This window comes from Plecotus auritus, assembly GCF_963455305.1.
Source record: "Plecotus auritus genome assembly, chromosome: 3".
In the NCBI taxonomy this organism is placed as follows: Eukaryota; Metazoa; Chordata; class Mammalia; order Chiroptera; family Vespertilionidae; genus Plecotus; species Plecotus auritus.
Window position 1 is genome coordinate 69,635,239 of NC_137772.1, and position 25,112 is coordinate 69,660,350.

The window sequence follows — 25,112 nt, forward strand, 5'->3', positions numbered from 1 at the left end:
TCTGACTGGCTCATTTCGCTTAGCATAATGATCTCCAGGTACATCCATGCTGTTATAAAGGGTAAGAGTTCCTTGATTTTGTTTGTTCGTTTGTTTATTGCAGTCCAGTAGTATTCCATTGTGTAAATGTACTACTGCTTTGTTTTGTTTTTATCCACTCATCTACTCCTAGGCACTAGGGCTGTTTCTATATCTTCACTATTGCAAATAACGTTGCTATGAACATACGGGTGTGCATACATTCTTCCTGATTGCTCTTTTAGGGTCCTTAGTATATTTTCCCAGATGTGGGACCTCTGGGTCAAAAGACAGTTCCATTTTTTAATTTTTTGAGGAAACTCCATATTGTTTTCCACAATGGCTGTATCAGTCTGCATTCCCACCAAGAATGCACTAGGGTTTTCTTTTCTCTGCATCCTCACCAGCACTTGTTTCTTGATTTATTGATGCTCTCCATTCTGGCAGGTGTGAGGTGTTCTTTCATTGTAATTCTAGTTTGCATCACTTTGATGATAAGTGGCACAGCATTTTTTCATATATCTGTTGCGCATCTGTACATCTTCTTTAGAGAACTGTTTATGCAAGTCCTTTGCCCACTTTTTTATTGCATTGTTTGTTTTCCCAGTGTTGACTTGTATAAGTTTTTATATATTTTGGAAGTTAACCCCTTTTTTAAAGTATCACTGACAAATATACTTTAGTGGTATTTCCCCTTTCATTTTGTTGATGGTTTCTTTTGCTGTGCAGAAGCTTTTTATTTTCATGTAGTCCCATGTGTTTATTTTTTCCTGTGTTTCCTTTGCCCTAGGAGATACATCAGCAAAAATACTGCTATGAGAGATGTCTGAGATTTTATTGCCTATGTTTTCTTCTAGGGTTTTTATGGTTTCACAACTTACCTTTAAGTAGTCTATTGTCCATTTTGAGTTCATTCTTGTGTGTGATATAATTTGGTGGTCTAGTTTCATTTTTTTTTCATGTACCTGTCCAATTTTCTCAACATTATTTATTGAAGAGACTATCTTTACTACATTGTATGTTCTTGCCTCCTTTATCAAATATTAATTGACCATAGAAGTGAGGGTTGATTTCTGGACTCTTTGTTCTATTCCATTGATCTATTTGCCTGTTCTCATGCCAGTACCACTGTTTTGTTTTACAATAGCCATGCAGTATAGTTTGACATCCGGTATTGTAATACCTCCAACTTTTTTCATCTTTCTCAAGATTTCTGAGGCTATTAAGGGTCTTTTTTGTTGTTGTTGTTCCATATACATTTTTGGAATATTTGTCCTATAACTATGAAATAAGTTATTGTTTTTTAAATATATTTTTATTGATTTCAGAGAGGAAGGGAGAGGGAAAGATAGAAACATCAGTGATGAGAGAGAATCATTGGTCGGCTGCCTCCCGCACACCCCCTACTGGGGATCAAGTCCGCAACCTGGGCATGTGCCCTGACCGGGAATCGAACCATGACCTCCTGGTTCATAGGTTGATTCTCAACCACTGAGCCACGCCAACCGGTCTGTTATTGGTATTTTGTTGAATCTATAGATTGCTTGGGATAGTAAGGGCATTTTAATGATGTTAATTCTTCCAATCCATGAACATATGTGCTTCCACTTTCTTGTATCATCATCTACTTCTTTCTTTAATGTCATATAGTTTTCCTACTATAGATCTTTTACCACCTTCTTTAACTTTATTCCTAGGTACCTTATTTTTTGTTGCTGTTGCAAAGTAAATGGGATTGTTTTCTTAGTTTCTCCTTCTGATATTTAATTATTGGTATATAAAAATACCACCAAATTCCTGGGTATTAATTTTGTATCCTGAATTCACTTATTAGATCTAGTAGTTGTTTAGTGGAGTCTTCAGTGTTTTCTATATACAATATCATGTCATCTGTGAGTGGTAATCACTTTACTTCCTCATTTCCAATTTGGATGCCTTTTATTTCTTCCTCTTGTCTGATCAGGACTTCCAGTACTATGTTGAATAAGAGTTGTGAAAGCAGACATCTGCTTGTTCCTGACCCTAAGGGAATCACTTGTAGTTTTTGCTCATTGAGCATGTTGTTTGCTGAGAAATGATTCCTCTATTCCCACTTTGTTGAGAGTGTTTACCAAAAAAATGGGTGCTAAGTTTTATCAAATGCTTTTTCTGAGTCTATTGATATGAAAATATAATTTTAATTTTTCAATGTGATGTATCACATTTATTAGTTTTTTAATATTGTGCCAACCTTGCATCTCCAAAATAAATCCCACTTGGTCATGGTGTATGATTTTTTTAATATATTGCTAAACCTAACTTGCTAATATTTTGTTGAGGAATTTAGCATCTATGTTTATCAGGGATATTGGCTTATAATTTTCTTTCTTGTGTGTTTATTTGGTTTTAGAACTAGGATAATGCTGGCCTCCTAAAAAGAGCTTGGAAGTTTTCCTTCTTCTTGAATTTTTTGGAGTGACACATAACATTTAAATAAATAAATATTCAAAAACATTGGTTGAATTTGGTCAGCTTCTGACTAGGACTGAAAATAAACAATAAATTAATGTTAGTACAAAAATCACTATACTATTCAAGAACAAAAGCATGTTACTAATTTGAATTTTTAAACACGGTGAATTAATACAATTATTAGAACATAAAAGAATATGAGCTATGGAGTCTAATTAGTTAAGCTGTTTGCCAGAACTTGAATTTCCTTAATCTTACACAGTAGTCTTTTGAGATTAAAGAAATTATTTAAATACTAGAGGCCCAGTGCACGAAATTCATGCACGAGGGGAGGCGGGGAGATGGTGTGTGCCCCTCAGCCCAGCCTGCACCCTCTCCAATCTAGGACCCCTTCAGGGATGTCCGACATCCCTTTCACAATCCAGGACTGCTGGCTCCCCACCACTCACCTGCATGCCTGCCTGCCTGATTGCCCCTAACTGCTTCTGCCTGCCAACCTGATCACCCCCTAACCACTCCCCTGCCAGCCTGATCGACGCCTAACTGCTCCCCTGCTAGTCCGATTGCCCCCAACTGCCCTTCCCTGCAGGCCTGGTCCACCCCAACTGCCCTCCCCTGCCAGCCATCTTGTGGCGGCCATCTTGTGTCCACATGGGGGCGGCCATCTTGTGTGTTGTAGTGATAATCAATTTGCATATTACCTCTTTATTTTATAGGATGAATGTTTATAAGAATTATAAATGTGTTTCATTTTAGCATTAAATAAAACTAAGTTTGTTTATTAATACACTTATCCAGTAAGGTAGAGGCTTAAAATAATGTTATAATACAAGGAGTTTAAAAAGATTTCCTGATTAAATCAAAAATCAAACAGAAGTATATTCTTTGAAGAATGCTTGAAGAATTTTTACCATATATTCAGCCCGATAAGAATTGGTTATTAAATATATTTCATAAACTTAAATAAAAAATATAACACTTACTATCAAACCTCAGAAAACCTTTTTTTGTTTTTCTTTTGGTGAAGCAGAAGCTTATAGAATCCCAATGTTTCAGGGTATGTAAAGAGTAACTAGGACATTTTCAAGGTAATCCCATGTATTTACATCTATGGGATTTAGCTTTTATTGCTTAAGGGTATTTTCCACACCTTATTAACTTGTGCTTTCCTTAAATAAGCATTAGTATTTTATCTTAAAATTGTTTTCTCTTTTCTTGAAAGGTATTGAGGCAAAGGAAAGGAATCAAAATGTAAAAAAAAAAAAAAGAAAGAAAGAAAGAAAGCAAAAGGAAAATAAAATAAAAATAAAAATAAATGTAGCACACCAAAAAATTGGAATTAATTTTTCATGACTAATTTAAAGAACAATATAATACAATACAAAACCATATGGTATACAATATGTGGTGTGAGTTTTTGAAATTACCTGATTATATTATGCTTTAGAAAGGGCTATGTAAACATGCCTTGCTTTCTTCTTTAGCTCAGTGAAAACTGGGATCCAGATGCTATCTCATGGGACTGATACATTATGGGCACAATTTTCTGTAGATATTATTAAAATTCACTGTCCCTCCTCTGCTTTCTTCTTATATTCACACTAGAGGCCCGATGCATGAAATTTGTGCACTCGGGAGGTTCCCTCAGCCAGGCCTGCACCCTTTCCAGTCTAGGAGCCCTCAGAGGGATGTCTGACCCACGGCTTAGGCCCCCTCCCCCTGGGGAGCGCACTGACCAGCAGGGGGCAGCTCCTGCGTTGAGCATCTGCCCCCTGGTGGTCAACACACATCATAACTACCAGTCATTCCACTGTTCAGTCGATTTGCATATTAGCCTTTTATTATATAGGACTAGTGGCCCGGGGCACGAAATTTGTGCACGGGAGTGGGGAAAGGTGTCCCTCACCCAGCCTGCACCCTCTCCAATCTGCGTCCTCTCAGGGGATAATCGGCAGTTAGACATCCCGCTCACAATCCAGAACTGCTGGCTCCTAACCTCTTGCCTGCCTGTCTGATTTCCCCTAATGGCTTCTGCCTGCCAGCCTGATCGTCCCTAACTGTTCCCCTGCTAGCCTGATTGCCCCTCACCACCCACCTCTGCCTCGGCCCTGTATCCGGGACCCAGGATTCCCTCCTCCAGCCGACCACAGGCACCCGGGATCCGGGCTTCCCTCCCTCTGGTCAGCCATAGGTGCCCAGGCCGGCTGCAGCCACAGGGGATGGTGGGCAGGTGGCTTTGCCTGGGCTGCAGCCTCAAGTGTTGGCACCCGGGACCGCGAGGTGGGTGGCTTCTCCGTCTCCCGAGCCACAGCCAGCCACAGGTACTGGTGCCCAGGACACCAGGGTGGGCAGCTTATCCATCTACCAGGCTGTAGCCAGCCACAGGTGCTGGCGCCTGGACTGCAGGCGGGCAGCTTCTCTGTCTTCCCTAGGATGCAGTGGGGGTGACTTCTCCAGCTGGCTGCAGCCTGGGATCACAGGGCAGGAGGCTTCTTCATCTCCGAGGCTGCAGACAGCCTCAGGCGCTGGCACCCGGTTTCTCTGTCTCCCCCAAGACATGGGGCAAGTAGATGTGAGACTTCTGCTGCTGGTGGCGGCCTGGAATCACGGGCAGGTGGCTTCTTCATCTCCCTGGCCGCAGCCAGCCTCAGACGCTGGCGCCCAACTTCTCCGACTCCCACAGGCCCGGAGTGGCTTGGGGGTGGGGCCACCGCCATCTTTTCAGGTTATTTTGCATACTCACTCCTGATTGGCTGGTGGGCGTAGAAGAGGTACGATCAATTGACATCTTTCTCTTTTATTAGTGTAGATATCTATGCATTCAACAATGATGCACATCTCTTTTTTTGGGCCAAGCTCTATGCTAAGAACTTGTGACCAAGGTGAACATTATGCATATGAACCCTGTCTCCCAGAGTTGCCAAGTTAATCTGTGAAAACAAATAGTAAGGCAAATATTTATGAGTAAAATGAGTGTTGTCAGAAGGGAATTGCAAGTGAAATCAGTACAATGTTTGGGACCCATCCCAGTCTAGTGTAGAAAAATAAGGGAGTGCAAGGGAAGTATTTGATGCTGCCTTTTTTTTTTTTTTCCTAGCTGAAATATGAAGAATTACTAGGCATTAGTTTAGCACATTATTGAAATATCAGAGTGGTTATGGTGGTAAATTCCAGACTAGAGATACATCAAAAGTGAAGTTTTACAGTTGAAGGAATATGACATCTTCAAAAATGGAGGGAAATTGTCATGCTGGAATACAGCCAGTGGGGAAATGAAAGCATGTGAGTGGAGAAAAGATACAAGCAGACTTCAGGGGAAGGCTTAACCGGGTTGATTCTGATTTGAACTCTGGAGATCTTCGAAAGCAGATGATGTTCCTAGTGGAGAAAGCAGTCTTTAAAATCAGAAAAATGCCTGTTCAAATCTAGGAGTGTCACTTAAAATTCTAGTACACTTTATCCTTTCTCAGTATTACATTCTATTTCTGTAAAATTTATGATAATTAATGAGGTAGAGTATGTAAAGAGACTAAACTATTACAAGTCATTCTAACATATTTGACATCAAAGACACTACAGGAGAACTCAGTAGCAACCTGTGGCTAACCTTCCTAATCATAATATGGAATAAGGTGAAGCCATCTAGGAACTTTGGAGGCATGAGATTATAGGGGGTTCTACAAAATATAGTGAGGTGACACAGGAGAGAAAATAAGACAATAAGATATTCATATACATAAATGTTACTTATATAAATTATCACCATGTTGCATAAGGAAAAAAATTTTATACCAATATAAACAACATTGGAGAAAATTGTCTACCTCTAAAACATGAGCATGAATAAATAATGGTGCCATATACTTGCAGTCTTACTAATTATAATTCTATTGGATTAAAATCATTTTTAGGTACTCACATGTTGAGTAGAAAATGTACCTTTCTGATAATTTTGCTAATATTGTTTTTTCTCCCAAATTGGTAAGAAATAGATTTTTAAGAGATCTGTGTTTTAATAATTGAATATATCAATTATGAAATTGGATTATAATTATAGCCTTCAACTGTCCATTTCTAAGCATTTCTAGGGTTCCCAGATTATCAACTCACTCTTTTGTTGAGTACCTACTAATTTACAGTCAGTGTTCTTGGTTCTGGTAAACTAAACAGCAAAAGTTCCTGGCCTGTTGTAGCTTAAATTATCTTTAGGAGACTATAAACAAGCATACAAGCTATTATAGTTAATGTGATGATGAATTATAGTGAAATATAATATAAAGAAAGGGTAATGGAGAGTCAGGATGAGGGGACAGTGTTGCTATTTTTAAAGGTTGGCTACAAAAGGCCACTCTGATAAGTGAAATCTATACTAATAAAAGGGTAATTGCTAATTAGACTGGGAGACCTTCTGGGAGACCTTCTGGACAAATCCATGGTTACAGGGCCAAGGCAGAGGCAGTTAGAGGCGATCAAGCCAGGAGGGGAGGGCAGTTGGGGGTGAGCCAGCTGAGAGGGGGAGTCACTTGGGGGCAAGCAGGCTGGCAGGGGGGCAGTTGGGGGTGAGCAGTCTGGCAGGGGGACAGTTAGGGGTGAGCAGACCAGCAGGGGGGGGCAGTTAGGGGCAATCAGGCCAGCAGGAGAGGCAATTGGGGGTGAGCAGAATAGCAGGGGGGGGGCAGTTGGGGGCAATCAGGCTGGCAGGGAAGCAGTTGGGGATGATCAGGCCAGCAAGGGAGGCAGTTGGGGATGAGAAGGCCAGCAGGCAGAATGGTTAGGGGCAATCAGGCAGGCAGGCAGGTGAGCAGTTAGGAGCCATCAGTCCCAGATTGCAAGAGGGATGTCCGACTGCCTGTTTAGGGCCTAAACCTGCAGTCAGACATCCCCCAAGGGGTCCCAGATTGGAGAGGGTGCAGGCCAGGCTGAGGGACACCCCCATGCATAAATTTTGTGCACCGGGCCACTAGTATTATATATAAATTTCTACGTGCAATTCCAATCTGTTTCTTTCTAAAATGAAGCTTCTCTACATTATTATGACCAATAAACATCTTTAAAGTGCCATTTTCTCTGAATATTTATATTTTATTGATATTTAAGAATAAGAGTTGGCAAACTAACCCACAGGCCAAATCTAGCCCACTGTCTGATTTGTATGGCTTTGGTTTTTATATTAAATTAGTTGAAAAACATCAAATAAAGAATAATATTTCATGATGCATTTAGTGAACATTTGCATTTCATAAAATTCAAATTTCAGTGGCCATAAAGTTTTATTGAGACCTGCTCATTTGTTTACCCATTGTTTATGGTTGCTTCCCCCTATAATGACCACATGGTTGCAACAAAGAGTCCCATAAGAAGATACTTTCTGGTCTTTTACAGGAATGGTTTTCCAACCACTATTACAGAAAAAATAGACCTCTCTACCATATTTCCAGAAACTCCTGCTGCCAAATGTCACATTCCCTTGACCCAACTCTAATTTACTGTCAGCTAGAGTAGGCAGTTTCTGTGCATGTTTATAATGTCCCATCATAAGCAACCTCCTGCGCTACCTACTCATCTGCCTAAAAGTATTCCTTGAGGTATTGAGAGCAAGCTCAGACTGTGAGTGGAGAAAAGATACAAGCAGACTTCAGTGGAGGGCTTAACAGGGTCGATTCTGATTTCTGTTGTGTAGAAAGCCCAGTTCTTTAAGTAGAGGATGGGGTTATTTAAAGCTCCTGAGGCAACCCCCAACCTTCTGGTACAGAAGTCTGAGATTCCATTGTAATTTTAATTCCAGCATTATCACTTTTTTCTTTTTATACTCCACTTATATCTTTATTGGCCAATTCTCACTTTAATTATTCATTTTATTTTATAAAATGACTCCTATCACTACAAGACAAAAAGGCAACACAATAGCTTGTGCATGAACCCAATAACAGAAGTGCAATAATTAATCACCTTTCTGACTTTGAGAGAAGTGGCATGATTGGCCACTGATTATGACGTGCATCTGTTATTTGAGTAGTGATTTGTGGGCTGAAGAGCTAACAGCAAAGTTTGTACTTTATGCAAATTACTCACAGTTAATATACAGGGGTGGGCAAAAGTAGGTTTATAGTTGTAATACAAATAAATAATACAAGAATTAATACACAATAACAAGAATAAACTTTGTGTTTCACATATTCACAACTATACACTTACTTTGCCAACCCCTGTATTATAGTAATTGAAATTTGTTGGGGGACTGGTGTTATATAACCAAATCATGGTAACTGAAATTTATGGACATCAGAAACATGCAAGCCAGGGCTGTCTGTATTTGAGGAGATATTGTAGAATTATGCTCTTTGATACAGAGAAATAGGACTAGAATGTTAGGGCATAATGCTGATAGCAACTGCAAAGTCCTTCTTGTAGGTGCAAGCCTGTGAAAAAACAGCTCTCCTCTGGCTGAAGGAGAATCAAGATTCTACGAGGCATTGCTTTCTTCTTGACAGGAAGCAGCCACTGTGCGCTTTCTACATACAGTGTGGTAGCAGGCAAGCACAGGGTCTCTGGCTGGGACTAAGGCATTTATGAAACCATTTAGTTTTAAAAAAGAAAAAGATTAAGCAAAGAGTTAAAAGCCGAAAATGTTTTAAATTAATATTCTTTTAATGCAAAAGAGAAAAAACACTAAGAAAATAGTACTATCGCATTGTTCTGTTTATCATCTTATGAGAGATAGATGTGAACACTAAATGGAGCCCAGCTGAAGATACACCAAGTAGGCAGATGGCATGTCAAGGTCACAGTGGCAGTGACTCTTCTCTTAGATAGCAATGATTGAGTGGACAGGAGAAGAATTAAACTGTCTTTTATTTCTGTATCTTTGCATTGTCTCCTTGTTGACAGCCTAGTCGCAGCCACAGGTCAGTTATCGATTTTCACTAAGCCTGGTGTCTGATGAGACAGCCCTACCTCTTTCACATGAATGCAAAACAAATTTTATTAATATAGCTAATAATAAGGAGAATATTGATAATTAAAAAACAAAATGACCAGAAAAGCTTCAATTCTTAACTATAAATTAAAAACTATTTTCTTGAGATTTTTTTTATCAAAATCTTTTATTATAGAGCCTATTTCATGGTAATATAATTAATGTATACTTCAGATTTTCACATATCTAAAATTTAAAAATTATCTAACCTAGGGATAAACTCCTGATATATTTCTCCTCTTATTCAAAGGACTTTGCCAGATCATTTTATCCTGAATTTGCCTCCGAACTCTGCATTTTCATCAGTATTGTTGAAAGGCAAAAATGGAAAGTGAAATAAAGAGGTAGAATTAACCATCTTGACCTGATTTTTACTTCCTTGGCTTGAACTGGACAAGCTATTCTATCAAGAACTTTTAAAGAAAAGCTTTTCATACTGCAATTCTACAACTGGGTAGTTTTTAAAGCATTTAACTCAATAGTAGTCATCATGGGCTAAAGAAAATGATTCACTTAGAATTCCTTCATTAGAAAAAAAACTTGAGCATTTGCAATTAGGTGGGGGAAATAACTTAAAAATACTGTGCGGATTTTTCTGAAGAAAAGCAATACAATAAAAGAAAGCGTATTCCTTCATCTTTGCCCTTTGGAATGTCTGCCTCAGTAACTCCGTTTAGTCATTTTGGTTCCACTTCAGTACTTTATTTTTGAACTTGAAGTGTATCATTAGAGATTACCAGTTCAAGGTCATCAGTTTGCACAGAGCCATAGAAACAACTGAAAACCATAAATGACATCATGTCAGCCTGAGCCCAGTTTGTTTTTCAGACACAAAGAATTGCTTTATGGAATAATGTCTCCTTACTGGGGCGCTAAGCGATATTCTAGGGAAGAACCATACTTCCCCAAGGATCTTAGGGAAAAACTAAATAAAGTTGAAGTATCTATTTATTTAAAAATGTTTAGAATCAGGAAAAAAAATATGCTCATTTGTTAAGTTAAATTTCAGTTGTTTATATTTTTCCCAGTGAGTCAGCAGACAAGAAAGTTTCAGATCCTGGAAGTCATGACTTCATTGAAAAGTGAAAAAAGGCTCTCTCAGGTGAAAAGTGAATGATCTATCAGCAAAGTTTTCTTTCGTAGCCTCAGCTTCACTAGAAAGAGACAAAGCTTAGTGACTATCTAGGCTGTTACTATTTCTGGTGTCTCTTTTGAGGGTAGATCAAAGTTAAAATTGTAGGTCAAATTTCTCAAAATTTAGTCTATCAATACTTTAGTTTACTTTTTCGTAGTCAGAGAATTGGGCCAAATCACTATACATTCTGTACGTCTTTCAATGAATGTGGATTGAATAATAAATTTGTGTGTTGTAATAAAATGACCACTATATTTATAAATCCTTGAGTACTTAGTACATTATTTTTAAATCAATCTCCCTGTGAATATACAGTAATGGAATTACTTCAGACCGACAGGAGAATAAGCCTGTGTGTGTGTCTGTGCATATGTTTCATGCATTCCTGATCTTAATCCTCCAGTGTGTGGCTCTTCTCTGGCAATGAAATAGACTCCTCAGGGCTAGCTTAAATTACTGCTATGTTAGAGACTCACAGAAAATAAGAAGAAAAGATTTAAAGATAAGTAGAAGTCATTATTCTTTTACCTAATGTGTTACTAATTTAAGCGTTCACTTTGAAATGAATAAATATCAGTAGATCCCAGAGAGCCTTCAATTAATATATCTTGGTAAGGGTGGGTGCTGGTTTATGAAAAAAGCAAAAATGTGTTTTCCAAGAGTTTATAGTTTAAGTGGAGAACTCTTGTTCTTTTACTACACTTATGAAGAGACATTTTAATGATTGTATTTCTGCCATACAGTCAGTAGTACTAGAACTAGAACCCAAATATCATTATAGGCATTTAATCTTTTATTCACCAGTGCCCATATTTTTAATGAAGGCTAGAAAAATTCTAATATAATTATGTGGAAAGTGTTTGTTGGAACCTAAGGTATTTTAATAATAATCTACATTATTCCCCCCTTATCCAAACTTTTGCTTTCACAGTTTCAATTGCCTGTGGTCAACCATGGTCTGAAAATATTAAATGAAAAATTCCATAAATAAACATTGCATAAGTTCTAAATTGCATGCTGTACTGAGTAGCGTGGTGGAATCATGTACCATCCTCCTCCATCCTGCCCAGGACGTGAGTCAACCCTTAGTCCTGCATCTCCACACTCTGCTACCCACCCATTAGTCACTTAGCAGCCTTCTCAATTATCAAATGGGTTATCAGAGAGAGAGAGAAAGGGACACATTGGCACAGCTTTCATCACAATATCTATCTATCTATCTATCTATCTATCTATCTATCTATCTATCTAAGCCTAAGCGACTGAAGGACCGAAAGACCAAACGACCAAATGACCGAATGACTGGTCGAATGGTCACTATGATGTGCACTGATCACCAGGGAGCAGACGCTCAATGACGGATCTGCTCCCTGGTGGGCAGTGCACTCCCACAGCGGGAGCGCCACTCAGCTGACCAACGGACACCAGATGCCAGGTTCATGGCTGGCAAGCGCAGCTGTGGCGGCGTGAGCCTTACCCACCTCTGCGGCAACTACTGAGCGGCAGCGCCAGGAGGCACAGCGGGGCCAGGATGAACGGGAGCTGTGCAGCACCCGGCCCAGGACTCGGGCTCCTCCCCGGCCACCTGCCACTTTGCGCACCACTACATCCCTCGGGGGATGTCAGACTGCCGGTTTTAACCGGAAACTGGCAGTCTGACAGCACCCGAGGGTTCCCGGATTACAAAAGGGTGCAGGCCAGGCTGAGCCACACCACCGGTGCATGGATTGTGCACCAGGCCTCTAGTGTAGTGTATATGGAGTTCCATACTCTCTATGGTTTTGGCATCCATAGGCTGTTTAGGAATGTATTCCCTGTGGATAAGGGGTGAGTGGGGGGACAGCAGAGGGAGAGGGGGAGATACTGTAAATAGCAAGGGCATGGTTCATTTTGGCAAATGTTGGTTATGAAACTAAATGTTTAATTTAAAAATACCAAGTTGTATGAGTTTATGTTCAGAGAACATGTATTAAGAATATAAAAAAAATAAAATATACTTGTAATACTGCTATAATATGTGTTCTTTTGCTGTAAAGTTATTTTATTACTAGCTTGGTGCATGAATTCATGCATGGATGGGGTCCCTCAGCATGGCCTGCAGGGATTGGGCCAAAACTGACAGTCCAGTGCTGCCTGCTGCTCCTGCCTGCCACTCCCACTCATCCCGGCCCTGCTGCACCTGCCATGGGCTTGCGCCCAGTTAGTCCTGATTGGGAGAGGCTCTTGCCACAGCAGCACTCGCCAGCCGTGAGACCTGTGTCTGGCGCCCATCCCAGGTAAGGTGTGGGAGCCAGGACTCGATTGGCCCTCCAGGCAGGTGGTTGAATGCCCTTGCCGGCCCAGGATGCGGGTTCATCCCGCTGATGTTCAATGCCAGTAGCCAGGAGCCACCTGGCAGCTGCTTTTATATCGTATCTTCCTTGAAGAGCATCTAGGGATGAATGTCTGAGGCTGACTTCCAGGAGGTTGGTGGTGCTGTCGGGATCATGCCGTCGGTCCGTTGATGCCGGCCCGGCCCGTTCTCTGGAGATTGGACCTGCAGGAGGACTATTGAGGGAGTGAGTGACTACCACCAGTTTGGTGGGCCGCTGGGATGGGTCAGTCAGCTGAGTGGCACTCTTGCTGTTGGAGTGCACTGACCACCAGGGGGAAGCTCCTGCATTGAGTGTCTGCCCCCTGGTGGTCAGTGCACGTCATAGCGACTGGTTGACCCGTCTTTCGGCCATTCAGTTGTTCGGCTTTTGTATATATAGATATGAGCACTTTGTTGAAAGTAATGATGATCACAACACTACCATCTTTAACTTAACTTTCCAAAAAAGTCCATTTCCTAGGACATTATTAGCAATACCAAAAGCTATCTTTAAATATAACAAATTAGTATTTTAATTATAAAACTAAGACCATATTTATGGAAAAATATATAAAATAGGAAGTTAAAAATAAAAAACTCAAGTACCCCATTTCCTAAATTTACTATGTATTTTAAAACACACACTACACACATACACACACACACACACATTTCACACCTCCCAAAAAGTTGCATCAATTTAATGTCATCCAGCTGTTTGTTTTGTTTTGTTGTTACCTTTTTTAATCTTCACCTGAGGATATGTTTACTGATTTTTTTAGAAAGACAAAGGGAGAGAGAAAGACATGAAAAAAATCAATTGGTTGCTTCTCATACCTGCCCGAGCCAGAGACTGAACCCACAACCTAGGTGTGTGCCCTAACTCTGACCCAGAATCCAAACAACCACATTTTTGTACAAGGGAAGACACTTCAACTAAGTGAGCCACAACCCTTGGGCCGCCAGCTGGTTTTGATGTCAACATCAAAATGTTACATTTTCTAACCCTTTTGGAAATCTTTTAGAATTATTTGTTAGGACATCATAAATACATTTCTGAAGTTTGCATGTCATGAACATAACTTGCATGTTAATTGCCTGCTCACATTGTTAGCCTATTTCTATTTAATGTTTCCAATTTACCATTTTTTTAAAATAATTTTTTAATTTATTGGGGTGACATTGGTTAATAAAAGTATGTAAGTTTCAAGTCTACAATTCTATTATAGATCATCTGTATATTTACTTCTTGTTTTATAAAAAAAACTTTTTATGTATCAGGGAAATCAATCTTTTGTTATATTTATAAAAATATTTTTTGTTAATGCTCTTAGCCTTTTGTTTGTTTGTTTGTTTTGTTTACTTGTGTATTTGACATTTATATTTAGATAAATATAACTTCTGGGTCTTGTGGCCCTCCCTCATGGACCTTTGATTTTATTCCCACCTCAAAGTAAAAATTAAACACCTCCTTTTCATCTTCAAAGACATTTAAGGTTTAGTAGTGCATGAGCCAGAGCAGGTCATTTTTAAAGTATCCCTGTCTCTGTTTATTTATGTGGAGCTCTGAAAAGAGAATCAAGCCAAAACCGGTTTGGCTCAGTGGATAGAGCGTCAGCCTGCGGACTGAAGGGTCCCAGGTTCGATTCCGGTCAAGGGCACGTAACTTGGTTGCGGGCATATCCCCAGTAGGAGGTGTGCAGGAGGCAGCTGATCGATGTTTCTCTCTCATCGATGTTTCTAACTCTCTATCCCTCTTCCTTCCTCTCTGTAAAAAAGCAATAAAATATATTAAAAAATAAATAAATAAATAAATAAAAAGAGAATCAAACCCTTGGTGAGTTCTGTGGCCATGTGTGTTGTACTTTAGTTATTGGTTCAGCTAAAGTCATTCTAGTGTAAAGAATAGGCAGAGTCCAAGTTTACTTATTCATTTATTTCTAAAGGATACCTAGCTATCTAAACATTGCTTCTTTTGAATAATAAAATGTTTTACATTAATTGGAACAGCCATATTTATTATATTAGACTTATACTCGAGGCCTGGTGCACAAAATTTGTGCATAGGAGTGGGGGCCCTCAGCCTGGCCTGCACCCTCTCGCAATCAGGGACCCCTTGGGTTAAGATGTCTGACTGCCGGTTTAGGCCTGATCCTGCAGACGTTGGACATCCCTCTCGCATTCCAGGACCACTGGCTCTTAACCACTCGCCTGCCTGCCTGTTCACCCCTAACCACCTCTGCCACAGCCCCGCTGTTGCGGCTTAGTCCGGAAGGATGTCCAGAAGTTTGTTTGGCTGTCCTGTCTAATTAGCATATTATACTTTTATTATGATAGATGTGTTAGGGTTATTTCTGGCTTTCTTTTCAGATACATTAACATAGTAATTATTCTTCATCATAAAGCAATTTTTAAAATCTCTATATGCATACAATACTTTTTTAATTTAGTAGGCCATTTCCTCAGGACTCCTTTGTATTTAGAGATTGTTTGGCTTTTAAAAATGTATTTCCTAATATTTTACAATTGGGTTTCTAGAGAAATGCAAATATAATTTTATAAGTTCCTTGTACAAAATATCATTTTTTTATTAATTGTAATTATATAAGAAAATCATTTTCACATATAAAATAACAAGTTATCTTATTAAAATTTAGTATGATTCTTCCCATTAATTCAAATTGACTTATTTTAATAGTTTTAATTTTTTTCTTCATGTAGAACTGGCCACTATTCTGCTGATTTTACTAATAAAAGTAAATAATTTACTTTTAGTGGACTATTTGAAATAAGTTATGTTCTTTATATAATATAGATGATTTTCATTTTATAAAACCTTACATTGATTGATTATCTGATTTGCCAACTTCCCTAAATATTTGATTTTTCTAAGATTTTAAAGGTAATAATTTTTAGTTATTAAGGTGAACTGTTACAAATAATACAAGTAATTGAAATTATGGCTTTGAACCAGACATAGGCATTCTTTTATATATATATATGTATATATATATTAGTTAAATTAGTTTAAACCAAACATAATGCTGGATTTTGAGATTTATGTATCTACTTCAAAATCCAGCATTAAGCATAATGATATATTTATATCTGTACACATAGCTATATAGCAGTCTATTATTATTTTATAAATGGATTCTATTTACAGCAGGCAGAAATGTAGATATTGATTGCTTATTAGGCACACAAAATTATTGTTATGACTATAAGAATTTTACAATGCCATCTTTAAAAAATTATCAAAAAGTAAAAACTTTTATTTCTGCTTAACAAATATTTTCTCTGCAATGATACTTTTCATATAAGTGTCTTAATGTTATCCTAAAGCTATTTTTTAAAGTATGTAGAAACATAAAATTCAATGAAAAACTTAATCTATAAAAAGTACATAGCCCGGCTGGGTTGGCTCAGTGATTGAACATTGACCCATAAACCAAGAGGTTCATGAATAGTTAGATTCCTGGTTAGGGAACACGCCCGGGTTGTGAGCTCAATCCCCAGTAGGGGGCGTGCAGGAGGCAGCAGATCAATGATTCTCATCATTGATGTTTCTATCTCTCTCTTCCTTTCCCTTCCTTTCTCTAAAATCAATAAAAGTAGACCAAATACTGAAAAAAGATCAGTGTTTGTTAGCTTATATTTTATGATATAAACACTTGTAAACTTATTCCAGAAAGATATTTTTAATGTGAGATATTTAACTGAAGCTGTTAAACATATTTCGTGCTGAAACCGGTTTGGCTCAGTGGATAGAGCATCGGCCTGCGGACTGAAAGGTCCCGGGTTCGATTCCGGTCAAGGGCATGTACCTTGGTTGCGGGCACATCCCCAGTGTGGGGTGTGCAGGAGGCAGCTGATCGATGTTTCTCTCTCATCGATGTTTCTAGCTCTCTATCCCTCTCCCTTCCTCTCTGTGAAATATCAATAAGATATATTAAAAAAAAAACATATTTTGCAGTAATACAGCTCATTTCTTTTTTCAATATTGATTTTATTCATAAGATCTATTATGTTTCTCAAATTTATAATAATAAAAGCGTAATATGCTAATTAGACCAGAGATCCTTCCCGACGAAGCCAGGGCTACGAGGGAAGCCTGGGTCCTGGGTGCCAGAGGGAAGCCGATGCCGGCAGCCAGGGGAAGGAAGGCCTACTCTTGCACGAATTTCATGCATCGGGCCTCTATACATAAAAAGCTTTTAGGAAAGATTGTAATATGATTGATAAAGATAGATCATTATGTGTCTCTAAATTCCTTTGAAGTATTCTCCAAATGCATTTTTTTAAAAAAAGATTTTTAAAAAAGCGTCACACTGCCCTGGTTGGTTTGTCTCAGTGGTCAGAGCATCAGCCTGCATTCAATAATTCTCAGGCAAGGGCATTGCAAGTTTGCTCTTCACTCTTACCCCCCAACCCCCCAATCTGGGCAAGTGCAGGAAACAGCAACAGATGTGTCTATCTCAGTTGATGTTTCTCTCTCTATTCTCTCTCTCTCTCTCTCTTTTCCTTCTTCCTGCCTCCTTTTCACTCTCTCTGAAAATCAATGGAAAAAATATCCTCAGGTGAGGATTAAAACAAAATAAGCATAACTGACATTTGTTTGCATATCTTAAAATTGACTGTTAAAAGTTTTTGTTTTTAATGCATAAAACAAATTTAAAGAGAAACATGGTAAATAATTTATTAAATTAACTCTTCTTGACTCTCAGAATTACATAGAATATGCATAGCTTAGGCATTAAAAAGGTTTAATTTTCTCAGGCTAGGATTTTGCTATACTTTTTAAATGGCAAACAGTGGTAGAGGGAAATTATAAAATCTACTGATAGAACTGTATTATGCCCAAAATGATTCTATTTAACTGATATTTTAACATGACACCAGTATGTAATTCAAAAAAGCTGAACATTTGTGTCTATTTGATCATTAGTATCCACCAGGTAGAAGAGAAAATATAGTAGCAGTTAAATTACTACTCCCTTTGTTTTTCTGACATGTTTTCTTTAAGAAAAATGAATATGACAAGAGCATTTTCATAGCCTAAATTTACACTACTAATAATTTGTACAACTTGATCAGGTTGTATATTGAAGTAGTAAATGGTGACTATATGATTTTTTTTTTTTTTTATCAGGAGCTACAACCATAGAGAAATATAACCTCAGAACAAATTTGTGGATCCAGGCAGGGATGATGAATGGCCGGAGACTGCAGTTTGGTGTGGCTGTTATTGATGACAAACTCTTTGTAATTGGAGGTCGAGATGGCTTAAAGACATTGAACACTGTTGAATGTTACAATCCCAAAACAAAGACTTGGACTGTCTTACCACCTATGTCAACACATAGACATGGTCTAGGTAAGATTTTTTTACTTTATTGATATTACTTTTAGAAACATTTTTATTAATAGTGAAAATATATATAAAAGTATAGTATTATTGCCATCAATTATTATTAATTTTAGGTATACCAGGGCTTATTTGGAGCATTATTTTAAAGTTCTTGACATTTTCCTGTGTTGACCAATGTGCATTGAATTGTTGAGAGAGATGTTAAAGACACCAAAACGAGTAAACCTCAAACTATCCACAAAGTTTTCACAATCGCACATTCATTTAACATGTGAAATTTGATATAACAAATGCAGTGCCATCATGGAGAGGCTAGAGCAATATAGCTCAGAAAAAGAAATAGTTAATGTGGATTAAGAAGACTCATTCCACATTACTGGATAAACAGGTCTAGTTATATCTTTGCATTAAATATTTCCATCTTGGAAAATCCATGGGGAGAGGGCAATATTGTTTTAGAGAAAAAGTGACTTCTCAGCTGTTACCAGGGGTCAATATGATAGGATTCACTTGATCTTTACTGTGGAGTAACCTGAAGATAGAAGAACTACACTTATATCAGATCTGGCTGTGAGTCTTGTCTTGAATCTACTATTTAATATTGACATGATTTTGAGCCAGAACTTAAATTATGAGCCATAGTTTCCTGACTCACTACCAATTCAAGGTCATTAAGTAGATTAAAAAAAAATCTAACAATGATAATTGTCAAGTCCCATACAAATATTTGAAAAAGAGGAATTTAATAAAGACTAATAGTTATTGAATTTGCACTTTGTATCATGGGGATTATAAGAAATGCAAATTACTTTTTTTGAAGTTCTGGAATATGACAGAGAGTTAACTAAGTGTCTTTCATATACTTTGAATATACACATTAGAGAGATATCAGGGTATAATTGCAAATCCACTGATTTAGACATTAATAGACAAGTAAAATTAGAGAGCATTTCAAAAATAAATATTAATGACTAGAGGCCCAGTGAACAAAATCGTGCATGGCAGAGGGGGGGGGACCCCTCAGCTTGGTCTGTACCCTCTCGCAATCCAGGACCCCTTGGGGGTGTTGGGCCTAAACTGGCAGTTGGACATCCCTCTTGCAATCCAGGACACTGCATGCACCAGTGACCATACTTTTCATACAGGTGAAAGGCATCTTGCTATTGTATGGGCAGCTACATTTTTTGCCCTGATTATAAAAAGTATATAACATGATCCTTCTGAGGCACTAGTACCATTTTCCCCATCTTATGGGTGGAAAAACTGAAGCAGGGAGAAGTTAAGTAATTGGCTTTGTCACACAGTTATAAGTTTCAGAATCAGGGCTGACCACAACATGTGCAAGCCAGAGTCCATGCATGTCATCACTGCATCATCCTGTTTTTTCAGTGTTAGAGTAGCCTTGCCAGATTTTAATTTTTAAATTGAAGAGTCTGTTCCCAATATATAGGGTAGGGTCCCTAGGCCTGGCTGGTAATCAGGGCCAATCTGTGGGATGAACAGCAGGCAGGGCATTCGTGGGGACCTCGCGGGCACCTCCCTTGGCTGGTGGCCTGGTGCTGCTCACTCACTGGCCCCAACTGGGGCAGCTCCTGCATTGAGTATCTGCCCCCTGGTGATCAGTGAGTGTCATAGCGATCAGTCATTCTGCCGGTCATTCTGCTATTTAGTCAATTTGCATATTAGGGTTTTATTATATAGGATAATTTAACTTTGAGTTCTCCAAAACTGCATTCCTCATTCTTGTCTACTCTACTATCAATCTAAGTGAAAATAAAAAATAAATTATTAAAACAGATGAACTAAATCAACTTATCTTTTTTTACCTCCTTTTCTTCAGTTTGCTCATTAGTAAAATTATAAAATAACTAGAGACCCGGTACACAAAATTCATGGGGAGGGTCCCTCAGCCCGGTCTGCACCCTTTCCAATCTGGGACCCATTGGGGGATGTCCAACTGCCAGTTTAGGCCCAATCCCACAGGATACCCTTACCGCAGGGCTGGGAGCTGAGATGAGGAGGGAATGCTCTGGACCAACAAGTTTGATTCTGCTGTTAGCAGTTCCACATCCAAGCTGGGCTCTGATGGTAACCTGATGTTATCCAACCAATTATGGCAAGCTCTCAACAGGCACTGCTGTTGCACTGCCTGGGAGTGTAGAAGACACAGTAGCTCTTCTGAAGAAAATATGTGGTAATAAAAAGAGCACACATCAAGTTTTCCTCCAGAATATTCCCTAAAGGCAGTTCCTTGAATTTCTGTCTCACTGAGGAAGCTGCAACTGATTTCTGATTTGCCAATTTTTATTTATTTATTTTATAACTTTGATGTTAATTTTTCAAACACATATCATGACTCTCCATTTGGTGTAATCATCAAGATTAGTTTTGAGTGTAAACCAACAGCTGCCTGAGCTAATTTTCTATTTTTTCAGAAACGAGAATGTACTATATTATTTCCCACAGTGAATCAGTGCCTACTTTGTGGTACACAGTGTAATTACAAAACTGACTATGTAATTTAATATAATGCATTCAAATGACAAGAGGCTAGAGTCTAAAGTAAAATTTAAAATATTAAATACAAATGCAAAATATTTTCTTTGACCCAGAAAGCTAAGCTATAGCTTAGCTCCCCTCTCCTTAATTTGTATGAAAAAAAAAATCCTTGTATGATTTTACAAGAAAGTCACATGAATTATTTGATTGCTAAAGATGATTATGTGGTCAAAAATATTTTATAGTTATCAATAAATGAAGAAGGCTCATTCTGCTGCATAAAATAGTGTGTAAAAATTATATTCATTTTAAGTCTGACACAAGGGAGCAATGCATCTACCTAGAGGATTAAACTAATTAAGAGCACAGTTTGCTCAATATGCTAAGAGTTTTCATTTTAGCTTTTATGTCTGTGAGGCACATTTTGATACATCATGCCTTTTTTCAACACATTTTATATTGTATAAAATTGAATAAAATATTAGTTCAATAAACGTTTTGCAATTATGTTAGTTTCAGAAAAATTGATAAAGATTACTTCAGTGCTGTTTCGTAAGATTCTCTAAATGCCAGGCACCATGTTGTATGTTAAATACATGATGAGGGCTCCTTTTGTTTTTGTGTTTTTTAGTTTCAATAGATAAAATTCACATACCATAAAATGAAGATTTAACATACAGAGTAGATACTTTTGAGTATATGCACAGATTTGCTCAGCCATCCCCATTATCAAATTCAAAAACATTTTGTCTTCCTAAAAAATCCTGTACAAGGAGAACAGTCACTCTTTATTGCCCCATCTCCCTAGCCTTTCACAACAATTACTCTGCTTCCTGTATCTATAGAATTGCCAGTTTGGGATATTTCATATAAACAGAATCACATAATTTGTGGCCTTTTATGTATGGTTTCTCTCACACAACATAAACTTTTCAATAGTTATCCATTTTAGGGCCTGTATAAATACTTCATTTCTTCTATGGTTGAATAATATTCCATGGTTAGAATTTACCACATTTGATTTATACATCCTATATGATAAAAGGATAATATGCAAATTGTCCCCTCGACCAGGAGTTCGACCAGGAGTTCGACCAGGGGGCGGGGCCAGCCGGCCAACTGCCTGCTGCCCCTCCCTCCAGCCAGCCTGGCTCTTATCAGCCCCAATTGGGGCAAGCCAGCTGGAACCCACCCATGCATGAATTCGTGCACCTGGCCTCTAGTAATCAATAAAAGGACATTTAGGTTGTTTTCGCTTTTTAGCTATTATGAATAAAACTGCTATGCACATTCATGTATGCATTTTTGTGTAGATTTCCAATTCTGTTACATAAGAGGGGTATTATTGATTCATATGGTAACTCTATCTTTAATGGAGGAACAACCAAGCTGTTTTCATAATGGCTACACCATTTTCTGTCTCCTCAGCAATGTATGAGGATACCAGTTTTTCCACATCTTTTCCAACTTTTGTTATTATGCATTCCTTTTTCATTATAACAATTGTAATGTATATAAAATAGCATCTCATTGTACTTTATAGGCATATCTCTAATAAATAATTTTAGAACATTTTATGTGTTTATTGGCCATGTATATATCTTCTTTGGATAAATCTCTATTCAAAGATTTTGCCCATATTTTGTTTGGGATATTTCTTTTTCATTATTGAGTTGTAATTATTTATTTTATATTCTGTGTAGTAAGATTTGACTTTGTTCTTTTTTCAAGATATTTAAAATTTTGGAGGGCTTTTTTGAGTTTTTTACATTTCCATACAAATTTTAGAATTAATTTTTCAATTGCTGCAAAATCATATCTGGAATTCTAATATTGATTGGACTGAATCTGTGAGTCAATTTTTCAGTTTTTTTCAGTATTCCAATCAATGAATTTTAAATATCATACTATTTATTTAGGTCTACTTTCTTAAATTTCTTTTTCTGCTAAATTTATAGCTAAGTTATCTATTATATTTGATTTTATTGTACATAGAATAATTTCTTATGTTCATTTTCATGTTTTCCATTGCTTATGTATAGAAATACAATTTATATTTGTGTAATTAACTAATATCACGAAACCCAAGAAACATTTTTATTTTTATTTATTTTTTTAATATTTTTTATTGTTTAAAATATTACATATATTAGTACATATATCTCCTTTTTTTCCCCCCATAGACCTTCCCCCAGGCTCCCCTGCCCCCTGTTGCATGCCCTCATCCCACCCCACCCCCAGTGTCTTATATCCATTGGTGTGCTTATATGCATGCATACAAGTCCTTTGGTTGATCTATTTCCCTCCCTCCCCAGCACTCTCCAGCCTTCCCGCTGTAATTTGACAGTCTGTTCGGTGCTTTACTGCCTCTGTATCTATCTTTTTATTCCTCAGGTTATAATGTTCTTATTTTCCATAAATGAGTGAGATCATGTGGTATTTTTCTTTCATTGCCTGGCTTATTTCACTTAACATAATGCTCTCCAGGTCCATCCATGCTGCTGCAAATGGTAAGAATTCCTTCTTTTTTATAGCAAGGTAGTATTCCATTGTGTAGATATACCATAGTTTTCTAATCCACTCATCCGCTGATGGGCATTTAGGCTGTTTAGAAATCTTAGCTATGGTGAATTGTGCTGCTATGAATATAGGGGTGCATATATCCTTTCTGATTCGTGTTTCTAGTTTCTTGGGATATATTCCTAGAAGTGGGATTGCTGGGTCAAATGGGAGTTCCATTTTTAGTTTTTTGAGGAAACTCCATACTGTTCTCCACAGTGGCTACACCAGTCTGCATTCCCACCAGCAGTGCACAAGGGTTCCTTTTACTCTGCATCCTCTCCAGCACTTGTTGTTTGTTGATTTGTTGATGGTTGCCATTCTGACAGGTGTGAGATGGTATCGCATTGTCGTTTTGATTTGCATCTCTCGGATAATTAGTGACTTTGAGCATATTTTCATATGTCTCTTGGCTTTCCTTCTGTCTTCTTATCAAAAGTGTCTATTTAGGTCCATTGCCCATTTTTTTATTGGATCATTTATCTTCCTTTTATTAAGTTGTATAATTTCCCTGTAGATGTTGGAGATTAAACCTTTATCAGTGATAACATTTGCAAATATGTTCTCCCATACAGTGGGCTTTCTTGTTTTGTTGATGGTTTCTTTTGCTGTGCAAAAGCTTTTTATTTTGATGTAGGTCCCATTTGTTTATTTTCTCTTTAACTTCCAATGCCCTAGGAGTGGTATCGGTGAAGAAATTGCTTTGGCATATGTCTGAGATTTCTCTGCCTGTGGATTCCTCTAGTATTTTTATGTTTCCCCATCTTATGTTTAAGTCCTGTATCCATTTTGAGTTAATTTTTGTGTATGGTGTAAGTTGGTGGTCTGGTTTCATTTTTTTGCATCTATCTGTCCAATTTTCCCAATACCATTTATTGAAGAGACTGTCTTTACTCCATTGTGTGTTCATGCCTCCTTTGTTAAATATTAATTGAGCATAGTGGTTTGGGTCGATATCTGAATTCTCTATTATATTCCATCGGTTTATATGTCTGTTCTTGTGCCAGTACCAGGCTGTTTTGAGAACAGTGGCTTTGTAGTACAGCTTGAAATCTGGTATTGAGAATCTGTTCTTCTTTCTCAGGATTGCTGTGGCTATTTGGGGTCTTTTTTTATTCCAGATGAATTTTTGGAGAGTTCTTTCTAGGTCTGTGAAATATGCCATTGGTATTTTAATGGGGAGTGCATTGAACCTATAGATTGCTTTGGATAGTATGGACATTTTAATGATGTTGACTCTACCAATCCATGAACATGGTATGTTCTTCCATCTGTTTCCATCTCCTCTACCTCTTTTTTCAGTGTCCTGTAGTTTTCTGCATACAGGTCTTTTACCTCCTTAGTTAAGTTTATTCCTAGGTATCTTAATTTTTTTGGTGCGATGGTAAATGGGATTGCTTTCTTAGTCTCTCTTTCTGTAAGTTCACTCTTGGTGTATAGAAACGCCATAGATTTCTTGGCGTTAATTTTGTATCCTGCTACATTGCCGAATTCATTTATTAAGTCTATTAGTTTTTTGATGGAGTCTTTTGGGTTTTTTATGTACAATATCATGTCATCTACAAATAAGGGCAGCTTTACTTCTTCTTTTCCAATTTGGATGCCTTTTATTTCTTCTTTTTGTCTAATTGTAATGGCTAATACTTCCAGTACTATGTTGAACAGGAGTGGTGAGAGTGGGCATTCCTGTCTTGTTCCTGTTCTTAGGGGAAATGGTTTTAGTTATTGCCCATTGAGTATGATGTTAGCT

General features: G+C 37.9%; 1 protein-coding gene across 1 annotated transcript in view; it reads left to right on the top strand.

The window, feature by feature from the left end:
• KLHL1 (kelch like family member 1) overlaps window positions 1–25,112 on the top strand; it is a 435,664-nt gene that overhangs the window by 337,293 nt on the left and 73,259 nt on the right. Inside the window, exon 7 of the mRNA XM_080659234.1 lies at window positions 18,086–18,310. Within this exon, the coding sequence (XP_080515360.1) occupies window positions 18,086–18,310 (225 nt within the window). The remainder of the gene's footprint in view (window positions 1–18,085; window positions 18,311–25,112) is intronic.